This window comes from Oryx dammah, unplaced genomic scaffold (genome assembly GCF_014754425.2).
Source record: "Oryx dammah isolate SB20612 unplaced genomic scaffold, SCBI_Odam_1.1 HiC_scaffold_25, whole genome shotgun sequence".
In the NCBI taxonomy this organism is placed as follows: domain Eukaryota; kingdom Metazoa; phylum Chordata; class Mammalia; order Artiodactyla; family Bovidae; genus Oryx; species Oryx dammah.
The window spans coordinates 95,041,764-95,056,362 of record NW_024070209.1 but is presented as its reverse complement, the minus strand read 5'-3'; the positions used below and the strand labels follow the sequence as shown (position 1 = coordinate 95,056,362).

The 14,599-nt window shown below is 43.0% G+C and overlaps 1 protein-coding gene across 5 annotated transcripts in view; it reads right to left on the bottom strand.

The window, feature by feature from the left end:
• Positions 1-982: 982 nt before the first annotated feature.
• GAPVD1 (GTPase activating protein and VPS9 domains 1) overlaps positions 983-14,599 on the bottom strand; it is a 64,817-nt gene continuing 51,200 nt past the window's right edge. For 4 of the 5 annotated variants that reach the window (XM_040225122.1, XM_040225124.1, XM_040225123.1 and 1 more), the window contains 7 exons: positions 12,812-12,921; positions 12,346-12,505; positions 10,571-10,758; positions 9,850-10,063; positions 7,806-7,878; positions 6,441-6,638; positions 4,656-5,161 (listed from right to left, as the gene is read on the bottom strand). In XM_040225122.1, coding sequence (XP_040081056.1) covers positions 5,021-5,161; positions 6,441-6,638; positions 7,806-7,878; positions 9,850-10,063; positions 10,571-10,758; positions 12,346-12,505; positions 12,812-12,921 — 1,084 coding nt within the window. In that variant the 3' untranslated portion in view covers positions 4,656-5,020. Of the gene's footprint in view, positions 5,162-6,440; positions 6,639-7,805; positions 7,879-9,849; positions 10,064-10,570; positions 10,759-12,345; positions 12,506-12,811; positions 12,922-14,599 lie in introns of all 5 variants that reach the window. The other variant, XM_040225121.1, reaches the window with a different exon arrangement.

The following is a 14,599-nucleotide window of genomic DNA, read 5'->3' as shown; positions in this document are numbered from 1 at the left end:
ATGAGATTACCACGGTTTTCATGTTCACTGTCAACAACAGGTTCCATGACAGAATTGAGAGCTTTTTCTATTTTAGCACAAAATGTGGAAGATGCTTCCTGGATCCTCATAACTGGATTTTCCTGCCTCTCTGATCAATTTTTCCCCTCTGAAGTCTTTGTACCGTTCTTTGGTACCAAGAAGATGGAACAGGATTCTTCTGGAATGAAATGACTGGCTCGAAAGCTCTTCGATGAATACTTAAATCTCCAGGTAGAGACACATTTACAGCCAAGAGGAGCTTCTGACCTGATTTCACTTTTCAGGATCATGACATATTTTACAGGCAGCACTGCAGGGAAGCCTAGCTGAACATCACTAGGTCTGCATCCTCAGGGAAAAGCCACAGAGCCGCTTACTTAGAGGGGTGAGTAGGCACAAATATAACAAGAGTCCAGGTGACATACGGAATTCCAAATTGGCAAGAAAAGTTGAATTCTATTTTCAGTTCTAGGAAAGTCATAGCATTAATTTTAATACTGAACAGACTGAGTGAAAACTGGACCCTAATCCAGTTTTTAAATGTTTCCTTCCAAATTAAGTGCAATCAATATGAACAAAGTGCTTTTCCACCAGCAAGTAGAATGAGCTGGCCTCTGCCACAAGGGCTCCTTGGCTAATAGAAACTCCCCTCAACTGAGATTAATCAAGGCTCCTGTGAATAACATGATTAGGACTTCTGCACTCAGCACCAAGGCTGATGAACAGCTAACCAAATACAGGGTTCAGACAGGAACCGTGTTAAAGGAGTGAATGTGCACCATCTCATTAGCAACTGCTGGATGATTCCAATTGCTTCCTGTACTAGTTAACAAATAGGTGTTCAGATGAAAAAGTCGAGTGTGAATTCATGCAGAACCTTAGTTATATCTGAGAAGTCAGAGAAATTTTCAGAAATGCTTCCAAATACAGAAGAGATGATGGAAACATAAAACCCAATGAATTCAACTGCTCTCCCTTTTTAATCAATTTTACACAATGATATTGTACATGAGTTATCACATTAGGAGACAGGATGGGTTTCCTGTACATACACAAGATGGTGCAAGCTCATTCACTGAGGCTTATAGGTTTTTATCAGTTTCAAGAGGAGAGGCAGTACAAAGCTTTTTCATACAGGTGAAACACAAGAATACGGTAGACAAGACAGAACATCAACTCAGCAGAGGTGAATTCTTAAGGCGTGTGGCTCCTGCCCACAGTGTCTGCCACGAACCAGGTGTAGAGGACTCTCTCCCGCGTATTTAACCTTCGATGAGCACAGGCCTGTGGGACATGCAGCTTTGTGGTGATGCCACAGCCCAACCACACCAACCTTGACACTGAAGCAAAGCGTATCCTCCTTTCTCCAAGTATTCTCAAGAGTAATAAAGCTATTTCTGGTCACCCTACTCCTTGGGTAACCTACATTCTAAAATATATGATTATTAATCTGGCAACATTCTCAAGCATTTTGGCAAAGTACCTCAAATATCTCATCACTGTTCATCTACTCAACTAAAAATTCTTTGAGCTTCAAGATCTTTTCTGACTTCCCCCCTAAAGTATGGCAATTACATATAGAATAAACTTACTAGTTAAAAGAACTAAACAGAAGGCAGACTTTTCCTTACAAAATAAAGCAGGAATGGAAAGGGAAGAGAAAGGCTAGGACACACATCAATGGAGGAAGTTGAATCCACTAACGATTCCATCCCTTCGACACAATCCACCGACAATTCTGAGCAAGTGTGTTCCTACGTTCCCTTTTCACACCCAATCCCATCAGACACAGAAACTGTTAAATCTTCACGATGTTGATCTTCACTTGGCCACGGAATTCCCACGGCAGGCAATGGGGAGCAGTGCCGACTGGCATGCACAGTCAGGTACAGCTTCCTGTGGCCAAAACTAGACCTTGTCACTGCCTGGGACGGGTTTTAGTTCTCTCGCTTACATACCTCAGGAACATGTAGGTTGAAAGTCTACATTAAACAAAAGCTTCCAGGACATAACAGGGATGCATCTCATCCACATCTATTTTCCATCCTTCACAAAGCCTAACCCTCTTACAGTGATTTCATATCTGTATGAAATGGCTTTTATAAACAGGTTTATAAAAAGAAAAAGTAGGAGAAATCAGTTAACTGTGGCTGAGATTTGACCTAAAGTAGAGAAAGAAAACAAAATGTTTACTAGATTTAAAAAATACTTTTACAAGTAAAAGATAATCTTCGATCTGTAATTCTATCACTTAACTATCTCTGGAAGCAGCGTATTAATACAAAATATGAACTGATTTTTTTCGTCAGATAGTTCCACAGAATTTCAGTGAACATCTAACATTCATTTTCTTTGTAAATTCCATGTAATAATCGGTGGCTACTGAAGGTTTCCTACGTGTGATTTTGTATTTTTGCACAATCCTTCATATAACCTATGTCCTGGGAGGAACTGTGCTAAGAAACAGCTGAAAGACAACTATTCCTTTCCTGAAAGAATAAAATCAGATTACTCCCTACTCACGCCCACCACTGCCACACACACAGCTGTTGTTTAGTCACTGAATTGTGCCTGACTCTATGTGACCCAATGGACTAGTCGGTCAGCCTCCTCTGTCCATGGGATTTCCCTGGCAAGAATACTGGAGCGGGTTGTCATGCCCTTCTCCTGACCCAGAAATCGAACCTGAGTTTCCTGTACTGGCAGGCAGATGCTTTACTGCTGAGCTACCTGGGAAGCCCATGCAGACAGTTACCAACTCCTAAACTCAGAACTCAACACTGTACTAAACCCCGTTACAAAACTACCAGTGACAGTTAACGCTGCAGTAGTCCTTATTCCTGACCAGGTTCCAGAAGAAAACAGCTTAACCTTAAACAGCTGGGCTGTGCGCTTCTCTGCTGGCACCTGAGTCAAGACACAGGCACCCACCTCCATCTCAGATGTAGCTGTGATGCCAAAGCTCTGAGGTCCTCCTCTCACAACTGTCTCAAGCCCTGCAGAGCCCTACCTCCTGCCTCTAGGAGATACAAACTCACCACCTTCTCCACAGAAAAGAGCCCCATGCAGTGTCCACATCTTCATATTTATTTCCATAGTAACATGGAATAGAGTTAGTAACCACCACAGGGGTGAAAAATTGCATTGACTTCTGAGTTAAATCCCCAAACAATAAATTTCAACTATTCCAAGACTTCTGTTGACTTAACATTTATTGAATCAAGTGCTGAACTCCCCCCTCTGCTTTAGAAATCATGTTAAGACAGTTTGTCGTTAAGTACCTATGATGGGATCTGACTTCTAAGACCTAAATGAGCTTGACCGTTACAGTCCATGAAGCATGACTGTACATAGATTTCTTGATCTAACATTCAAGAGGACATTTTTCATACTACTTTAATTTTGATCTTCCCCTAAAAGGCAGAAACCTCATCTCACAATCCTCTGCAACTTAATCTCAGTATTTTAGAGTAAAGGAATGAGAAGAGGTCAAGGCATAAAGAAAACCCAGCTTCTTTAGGCACAGTGGAGCACAGAGCTCCTGGAGAGACAGCCTCTGTCCTTATCTTCTCAAGGCTGTTGGTCATAGTTCCCTTAAACATGCCTGGAAATGCTGCCAGCAACAAGAGACTCAAAGGAGGGGACCAATTTTCATAAAAGAAGTTAAACACATTTAGGAATCATACAGAGCGAAACCAGTCAGTGATGGCCTATGTGTAAGACTTGTGCTTGAAGCTTTGGTGGGCCTCCTTGGCCTATTTCTCAGACACCAAAACCCAATCCCGATTAATTAGCAACACACGATCAAACCAAAATACAGAAACACATATTTTTGTTCAGAAGAGGGAAACAAAGGCACAGAAACCTGCCAAAATAGATTCCCCACCCCCCCATAAGAATAGTATGGTTGATTAAAATAGTTCATCACTAGTAAAACTTGTATCACTAAAGCAGACAATACAAATTAGTTTTTAAAAAAACTGACATTCACTGAATTCCTGGTCTGTGCATTCAATGTGAATCATCATGAAAAATATATTACAGTTACAGGTTTGTAAGGAGTTCTGGCTGGGGTTTCTACACTATGTTTAGCATTTCAAATGAGAAGTACCACAAGGATGGGTTAGATATCTGCTGTTCCTTTGTATGCCATGTATGATGATTAAACAGTCTATCTCCTACTGCAGGTTCAAAGATGTCCAGGGTGAGAAAGTCTAAGTGATATATTCAGTAAGTTCTATACCCCTAATCAAAGGCAGCCCTGTGCATCAAATTCCATACCTAGAAAGTTCAATAAACTGTGTTACACTTTAATAAATACTTCTGTGTATTTGTTCGCCTTTTGCTTTTAAGCTCAGCTTAAATGTTGTCAAGGAAACCATTTCACAAGAGGGTACATGACAACCTACTATCAGCAATATTCCTTGTTTATTAGAATCTGAAGATGTCCATATTACATCAAATATAAATATATATCATATTTACATTTCCTTCTTAGCTTTTCAATTTAGGTGAGTGTATTTATAGATAATGCCACTAATGTCACCACTATTATAATCCTCAGTGCAACTGGTATTTTCCTTCTGTTAGATGCATCCAAGATTCAACAGCATCTTGAAAGAGGTGTACTGTTCTTTTTTTTTAATGAAAAGAAAGAATGAGTATCCATAAACAGAGATCTAGGAATTTTCTAGGAGATTGTTTTTTTCTTTTTGTATTTCAAAATACCTGAAAAATGTGGTCCCTTTTTGCAGTACTATTCTCTATGTGGGGACAAGAAATTAATGAAATATGTAACTCAGAAAGGAAAAGAACCCAAAGAAAAGAGAACCTGCTTGTTAGCTCATTAATCTGTTTAGTAAAGATCTGTTTTAAAAGGTCTGAACACTGTACAATATTATACAAAAACAATCTTCAGCTTTCAAAGCAGCTGGTACATTTTCTAAGAGCTCTGTTTGCCCCGCTAACAGTCTGCTGCCTCGGTGGGCCTTTGTCTTGCTCACTTCCGGTCATCGATAGTCTTAATGAATTCCACGGCTGCTGTGAACTGCATCCACCAATAGGACTCCTCTCCAGACAGACAGCTGGCATAAAAGCTACTGATGTACTGAACAGTGGACAGCAAACAGGGTGGATTTGCCTAGAGAAGTGAAAAATAAAGTCAACTACTCAGCTGGAAAAATCACTTATGGTAACATCTTTCAAATGTTTTCCTGTGAAAAAGAGATACCAGTCCTTTTGAAAATAATCCCCCAAATCCTTTTTGGAACTAATTTGTAAACCTGAGTTACTGTGAGGAGCGACAGTGTATTGGAAAGAAGACTTAGGTTCTAATCCTAGCTCAACTATCTAGAGCTTTCTAGCCTAACAAAGCACTTGACCTCACTGGTCCTTAGAGGGGCTGAACTAATCCCAGTGGCTTCACTCAACATCCCAGGATTTCAGATAAGGAAGGAAATGCTGCAGACAAATTGAGTTATATCTGTTTAGTAAGTATGGGTAGAACCAGCCGAGAAAGAAAAAAAAAAAAACTAAAAAAGAGTAGGCCCTCCGCTGCAGGAGGTAGCACAGAAAAGCTCTTGCTTGTTCACCTCCAGGTTCAGGTGTGTTAAATCAGGACAAGCTAAGGCCTGTTCCTTCAAAGGGGCTTAGACTGGCTCTGCGTAGAGACTGAACACATCACCTGTGGAAGAAAGCTGAGCGATGGGCAAAGGGAGGAGTGAAGAAGGCTGACCACACACTGATTCAGCGTCAGGGCTCTGACTGCGCTAAGAGTTCAGGCTGCAGAAATACCGCAACGTTAAGAATTAGTAAGCTAGATGTCAAACACACTTTAGACATCACCAGAGGGCTGAGCTGACTGGAACACATATTGGGTGGCTGTTGTGCACCCAATCTGCAGGGTCCCCATCTCCAAACCAAAATGTTCAAAATGAACCATTTGAATGGTGACACTTCAAAGTCAAAAAAGGACAAGAGGTGTCAGTACTTTAAAAAACAGTATGGTACCATTAATAAAACATGAGGTCAAAAGAGGAGAAAGACGACAGGAAAATGTAGCTGTTTATGTGATAACCACCATGAAGAATTCAACATGAAAGAAGATGGTAAAAACATTTCGGCCAGAGAACCTGCCCTCATTCATTCATTCAGTAATTACCCACTGAGCTCCAAGCAAGACCTTCAGGCACTGCTTGAAAAAGCTGAAAATGTTCATCTAGGAATCTAGCTCTTCCTTTCTTTGGAAAACCCTAACTTCTGGACAGAACATAACTCGACATTAGCTACTTTCTTCCTGGGTATCACAGAGCTGGAAACTTGTAAAAGAGTCAAAGTCCGTAACACCCGGCAACCCTCTGTACACCGCCTGACTCAGGACGCCAAAGAAACTCTTCTCACGGGAGGTAGCGAGGACCTACCTTGATCAACACAAACACCAGCACAGGGACGAAGTCATCTGCCCCTGGGACGGAGTCCTCGTTGGCCAGGCTCAGGAGGTTCATGATCGTGGAGCACATTCTCAGGATGCACTGCACTTTGTCCCGGGGCGTCTTGTAAGCACTTATTGTCCTGATTTCTGACTGTGCCGAGGGCCACGGTGCCTCCTTAAGATAAACCTAAGCGAGACCACAGACTGTCACGCAGGTGGAAGGCAGTGACCAGAGCAACCTCCACGTCAGGAGGCGGATGGGTGAAGCCACTGCCTTTTCCCTTTTTCAGAAAAACCAAATTGCAATTCCTCCCCATCCTCCCACTTCAGGATTGAAGCCTAACTTTTAAGCTTTTAAACTATTTGCTTTGCATTTTAAAATAAAACCACCCAGGGGAATTCCCTGGCCGTTGAGTGGTTAGGACTCTGAGCTCTCACTGCCAGGGGCCCAGGTTCCATCCCTGGTCACTGGGGAACTAAGATCCCCAAGCTGCATGATGTGGCCCCAAAGGAAAAACAAACAAACCCACTCAGATATACAGTAGAGGCATATGATAACACAGAACCTAGAATTCATAAAATTTTAAGCAATTATCTTTCTTAAAGAGCTAGAATGGGACTTATCTATGTATTGCAGCTGATTCCAAAAGAACCGACAAGCTACTTTTAAAATAGCTTAAAAATCAGTATGTACCTGTGTTGCAGCAGCTCTAGAAATCAAGGACAATTAAAAATTTTATGCCAATTAATATCCAGATTCTAATGAAACAATCAGAAAACTCATATACCTAAAACTTTCCTGTTTTCTGATGTTGTAAGAGGTGTAAGACAGGTAAAAATGTTAGTATCAGGAACTAAAAGGTAATTCTGAGGTCACATTCAGATTCAGTTCCCTCTCCTGAACAGGAGTTTTCACACTCTCTTTGAAGTTCCACCAGATTCCTTCATACGGGACATTCCTACAGAATGTTCTGGAAAGAACACTGGCTGTTGTGTGGTTAGAAGTTCGAGGCTCTATATGATTATAAAAGCATCCGTGGAGAGTGTGGCTGCCGCAGGAGGAGTGAGCTGTGAGCAGGAAGCCCTGCCTAAAGTGTGTGGTGTCAGGGCGGGGGCTCCCCCAGGCTGGCCCTCCCTCCACTCACCTCTCACTACTAAGGCCCCTTCCCAGGCTAGGGAATTTTAATCCACCAAAAGACCTTTGAGAATTTTATCAACTGAAGGACATCCAGTGCAAGTGGTTTCTTTATAACTTACTATATTCTGCTTCCCTGAAAAATTGGTAACATGTACATAGTACACCAAGACACTTTTAATTGAATAATATCATCCATACTGTATAAACTGTTATTACCTCTGGTATCTGAAGAGCTCTGTGATTTGCAGTCACTACTTTAGACAATCTCTGAATATGTTCATGAAGAACCCTGAAAATGCCCCAAAACACATATGTAAATATATAATTCAGAAAAGAAGGTATGCAGGTAGTTATAATCGGTTTCCTTAAAACACACTTAAACCATTTTAGACTCAATTCTAGATACAGATTACCATTACAGTTGAGACTCTCTCTTAGCTATAAGTATTCTTTCTGTCTTGGTCAAAAACTCTCACATTTAGGATCTGCTTAGAAAGGCTCAGTGAGCCAAGTGAACGCGGCGGGGAGAGTGGGAACCCCTCCTTTCTGGACCAGGGCAGCGCCCACGGGAGAGGTGAGGGGACTCCTTAGCCTGGACGCTCCCTGGACAAGCTAACTGATGAACAGGCCAAGAAGTGGAGGGGTCAAAGGCCAGAAACTGGAGAGCACAGACACTGTGACGGAGAAGGGACGCTGAGGACGCTCACCTCTCATTTCAGAGATGACAAGGATTAGGCCTAAAATGGTGAAGGATCTCCCTAAGGCCACACAGTGGTGAGCAGAGGCTACACCCAGCCTCCTGCCTTCGAGTGTTCTTTCCAGAACACAGTGCTAACTCTCTATAAACCTGCAAAGACGACATGGAGGAGACAGAGGCATAATTGGCTTCAACGGTGCTCTCTGCAGTAAGTAGTTTGAATGTTCCCATTCCTTATCCCAGCCTGGAAGCCAAAAACTGGGGCTCTGGAGAGAAAACAGAACCTAGCTGGCAAATTGCGCACAGAAACTTGGGGAGGGGTAAAAAGCCCGAGTCTAGGAACAAGTGAGAGAGGCAGGTGGGAGCGATCCTAACCCACTCGCACCAAAGTGAGCTCTCTCAAACATACATGAGATATCTTTAAATTTCCATGAAAAAAGAAAATCTTACAGAAACCACCAGTGTCCCACATCAGGTCCTATTACATGGGCCCCTCAGGGTCGCTGGCACAGTGAGCCACTGTCACTGCTGGGGGTACACGGAGGGCACTGAGCAACACAGTCGGGGGCAGAAACCAGGTCGTAAACCAGTGGTCGAGAAAATGCAGAAGAGGAAAAAATTAAAACGCTGTCTCACGACCCCCAAATAACCACTGTTACCCTTCTAGATTTTTTTTTTTCAAGATGAGTATTTTTAGGATTGTTTTTAAAAATAGGCTTTATTGAGATTTAATTCATATGCCATACACTTCTTGATACTTTGATACTTGATACTTTGATACATATTCCCAATAAATAAAAAGTACATATCAGAAGTCACACACTGTGCTTGATGCCCTGATGGAGAGACGAACGAAGCGTTGTGTTCCTGTACTCATGGAAGGAACCATCCGGTGGAGGACAGAGGCGTTCATCAAACAATCACACAAACCAGTGATCTGGAACAGGGGGCGGTTCTGCCCCCAAGGGGCACTTGGCAGTGTCTGGAGACAGTGTGGTTCTCACAGCTGGTAGGGTACTACCAGCCAAGGCCAGCCATGACACTACATGTCCCGCAAGGCACAGGACAGCCTCCCACATTAAAGAATCATCTGGCCCGAAATGTCAGCTGTGCCAGCTAGAGAAACCACAACTCAAGTGTAAAACTGCAATGGTGGCAAGTGCTAAAGAAAGGTACCCAGGCCTGAGGCAGCCCTGCCCTGCCAGCGCATCGCACCCAGGCAGACAGGCTAGGAAGGGTTTTCCCTGAGGAAGTGAGGTCCGAGTTCTGATCTGAAGGGTAAGAACAGGTAGTAGAAAGAAGGGAAGAATAGCTGTGGCAGAGTAAACAGCAGTGCCTTCCACAACGGCCAGACCAGTGTACACGACCCCCCAGCCCAATTCCCCGCATCCCTGAGAACAGAACACTTTCATTCTTTCCAGTCTGGTAACTCTGAGAGGTGCAAAAAGGAAACATGTATCTTTTCCTTTATTACTCAGATATTATGTCTGGTGAATAGCTTGTCTAAACTACGGGGCTGGCTGGGATAGCCCTACTTAGTCCATCACAGGCAGGAGCACTCACTGGTCACGGAGTATGTCCCCGTCCTGATTCGGGTAGAAGGCAAGTTTGAAGATCCGGTTCATCACACTTCGCTCGATGGCCAGCTGAGCGTCCTGAAGCTGTTCCTCGCTCGCGTTCTGCCATATGACGTCTTGGGCCATCGCGCCATACAGGAACTGCAGAAAATCTTCCACCTGGGCGGTTTTATCATCAGCAGCTGTGAGTTTCTGAAAGTCTCCAATGCAAAATAATACGCTTTAAAATAGAGTATTTGAACGATTTTAAATAGGAAATTATTAGAAAGTAGTTAAAAATAGAAAACTATCAGAATCATAATCCACTACCTATGCAGCTACCATGCTCTCAAAGCCAGAGGTAACTGGGCATGGTTTCATTTGGGGAGAAAATACATCCAAATCATTAAAAACAGGGAAAGGTAAGACATGTGCAGAAGTGTAAGAACAAGAGGTTTGTTACAAAGTGATATGCTTTGTTTAAAAAAAAATTAGAAAAATTGGGTGCATCCAAAACTTTGTTAATTTTTCCAACTTTTAAATAAACTAGAGATATTCAACCAGGATAAACATGACATTTATTGGTTGAACATCAAGGTTTAAGTACTAAGAAATAACTGGGAATTTAAGGAACTGCTCTTAGACACGCAGGTACTTAAAAAGTAGCAAAAGAAAACTTCCCAAATCTTCCCGCTAACATATGGCTTCACCGAAGGGTCTCTGGTTACCTTGAATGAACTCCCTGATCTTCTTCTCTTTGCTCTCAAGCAGCAACCTCACACAGACGGTGGTGAAGTATCGATTGGCCACCTCTTTGTCCCGCAGAACCCTCTGCAGTAGCCTTTCCAGGTGAGCCTGCGTGGTCTGCAGTCCTTGTCGACAGCGAGTGAGGTAAGCAATGTAGGGGGCCCTCTTCCTGAAAGGAAAGACACTGCAGGACACCAGACACACGGTGCACACCCTCCCTGTAAAGAGTCCTGACTTTTCTCCAAAGGAAAAAAAACGACCTCAAAGACTGGTTGTACAAATGAGCCTATCGGGCTGCAGACAACCATCCTGAGAACTGATTATGTTGCCAGCTCAAGAAACAGAGTCAGAACTTCCCTAGTGGTCCGGTAGCTGCAAGTCCGCCTGCCAAAGCAGGGAACATGGGTTCGATCCCTCATCCGGGAAGATGTCACATGCCGAAGGGTAACTAAACCTGCGTGCCACAGCTACTGAGCCTGAGCTCTAGAGCCCGCGTGCTGCAACTCCTGAAGCCGGCACACCCTAGAGCCTGCGCTCTGCAACAAGAGACGCCACCGCGGTGAGGAGCCCGCGCACCACAATCAGAGAAAGCCCTCACGCAGCAATGAAGACCCAGTGCAGCCAAAGATTATGCAGGGGTCGAATGCACACCACAGAGAACAGAACCAACACTTTGTAACAACTGTAACTGAAGTATAATGTTTAAAAAGAGCGAATCACTATGTTGTACACCTGAAACTAATTTAGCATTGTAAATCAACTATATTTCAATTAAAAAAAATAAGAAAGAAAGAAACAGAACCATTTACTGGTCTGAACACTCAGCTCGCTAACTCCCTAAAACTACTAAATCTCTTCACATCACTGGTCTGTTCTGCATTGGAGCACAGTCTCCATGCTGGTAGAACCTCATACTTAACAGGAAGTTGACTTCTATAAAAGACTAAAATAACAACAAAATACAGGTTGATATACCATGAGATCATTAAATATACCACCAATTATCTGCTTATAGTCTAAATGCAACAATCATTAGAGCACCCATTCCCTAGGCCTCTTTACTCCCTAAGCTTCTCAACTTAAATGTCAGCAGTGACAGGCAACAGGCAAATGATAACAATTCCTAGGACTCCTCCTGCTTCCCTGGTCCATGGAAGCAGTCTTTTCTATCACCACTAAAAGAGGAAATGACATCCTAGTTATCCTGGCCCTACCTCCACCAAAGATACTTTTGGGCAAAGCTGAAGTCAACTGTACTCTGTTAGTAAGATCGGAGTGAGTAAGTGAAAGGCGCTCAGTCGTGTCTGACTCTTTGTGACCCCATGGACTATATAGTCCATGGAACTCTCCAGGCCAGAATACTGGAGTGGGTAGCCTTTCCCTTCTCCATGGGATCTTCCCAACCCAGGCACCACAGGCAGATTCTTTACCAGCTGAGCCACAAGAAGCCCAAGAATACTGGACTGGGTAGCCTATCCCTTCTCCAGCAGATCTTCCCAACCCAGGAATCGAACTGAGGTCTCCTGTGTTGCAGGCAGATTCTTTACCAACTGAGCTATCAGAGAAGCCCTAGTAAGAGCTGCTCGCTTACAACGACACTTCCAGACTAAATATCCACAAACGTTGCTTGGAAATCTACATCCAGGAAAGCCCAGCACTTTGCAGTGAGCCTAGATTCATTTCTGAAATAAGGGCTGAGAAGAAAATACTTGCAGCTGAAAACAGGCATACAAGTGAAACAGCCTGGGGATGTTACCTGTAGTCCTCGGCGATAGACGCCAGCAGCTTCCTACAGGTCCGGTTATCAAAGCGGCACACACAACGCATTGTTTCCTGAAGCTGAGCCATTAAGTTCTTATCTTGTAAGTTAATTGCTTCAGCTATTTGCACTTTTAAGAAGCAGACAATTTCATTGTCTAAATAAAAAAACATCAGAATTCTGTTACTGTTGAGAAGTTCCATAGGCTTTTATATAAGCTGAAGGTCATCCCTCAGCCTGTAGGATGTCAGTTATGTCTGTATCATTAAAATTAAGCAGAACCAATCAGAGAACATTTTCACAAACCATCAGTAATCCAAGTGCCCTTAACTGATGTTAACATAAATGTGGTAAGTTGAACTGGATGGAACTGCTGTATAGTTTAAATACAGTTGAATACTGGCAGTTTCATACGGTTCCTATAAAGCATAGGAAAAAAATAAACTCTCACATAGCAACCTACCTTCTGGGTCTGTATGGTCTGGTAAACCGTTTCTTGTTGAGTGGGTTAGCACTGGGAAAGCCACAGAATCCGCAGAGCAAAGAGCGAGCCTCAGTTTCTTTTTTGCATCTCTAAAAAACAGATGAAAATATAGTCATTTCTTTGTCCAGATATGGTCACATTCTATAAACTATTATCACGTTTACTATACAAATTGATGGGCTTCCCAGGTGGTGCTAGTGGTAAAGAACCTGCCTGCCAATGCAGGAGACATAAGAAACGCGGGTTTGACCCCTGGGTCGGGAAGATTCCCTGGAGGAGGTCATAGCAACCCACTCTAGTATTCTTGCCTGTAGAATCCCATGGACAGAGGAGCCTGGTGGGCTATGGTCCATAGGGTTGCAAAGAGTCGGATACAACTGAAGCGACTTAGCACACACGCACATACACAAATTAATAGGCTAGCTCAGGACTCAAATGTTTCAAATGGTCATAAATAAAAGATAATTTTTAACTTACTGACACCTCGCTTAAGGAGTGGGCCTTCCCGTTATCTGAGAAGCAAGGCTGTAAAGGTGCTCTGAGCAAGGACCATTTAGTCAAGTCACTAGAATCAAACAAATCCTTTCTGACCTTCCCATATCCACTAAATTCCATGCTAAACGTGATGACGAGTCAGAAAGCCAGATTTTGCCCAGCTGGGAAGGAATCAACAGAAGTCATCGGGACCATCTCAGCACCCGAACTAAGGAAGCCTTCCACCACATTTCTCAAGAAATGTTGATCCTGCCACAAGAAAAGCTTGTGACAAGAAGACCTTTCTGTTGCCCTGTTGATCAAAACTCTGTATTGAACCAAAACCTGCTCAATTTCTGACCACTGAACCTCCTGTTACCACCTGGCAGAGCACCCTTCAGCAAGACATCACCCTCCTCAACAACGGAGTCCTTCACCCTGGGAGGGTCTTGGAGGGCAGGGACCAGAGCTTCTTCAGAATGGCTGAGGCTGCCTCCCAATAAAAGGAGTCAAAACACCTCTAAGAGCAAGCCAGAGTTTGCTCCCATTGCAGGATTATCACTTGTCCACCTCACCTGACTGGTTCTGAGACCCACCTTAATGGTTTGCTTCCTCGAAAATGAGTAACTTACGAATCAGCTCAATCAACTGTATTATTTGCCTACTTTGTAAAGACTCCAAAACTATATAAAGCAGTGAAGTCATGGCTGGAAAATAAAAATTGTCTCCCACTACCCCCCACCCCGTTTTACCATAGGAAAAAAGTATAAAGCTCCATAATATTTAATGATAAAATGATACGTACAGCACAGGGAATACAGTCATTATTTTACGATAACTGTAAATGGAGTATGATCTTTTAAAATTGTGAATCACTACGTTGTACCCCTGAAACTTAAACAATATTATAAATCAACGATACCTCAATAAAAGTAAATAAAATGATATGCTATTAAGAGTTTACTTAAATTAAGTGGGGGAGGAAGTAAACATGAAACACTACTGGCCACGTATTAGTAATAGATCTGGGGAATAGGTACATTGCTATATTTTCCCATTTTGTACAAGCTAGAAAGGTCCTAAAATAAAAAGTTTAAAAAGCTAGAAAGACAGAGACAGAAACGGAGAGATGGACAGATGATTAATGCTTTAAAACTGATAATCCGGGGGCTTCCCTGGAGGCTCAGTAGTAAAGAATCTGCCTGCCAATGCAGGAGACAGGAGTTCAATCCCTGATCTGGGAAGATCCCACATGCCTTGGAGCAACTAAGCCCGTGGACAACTATTCAGGCT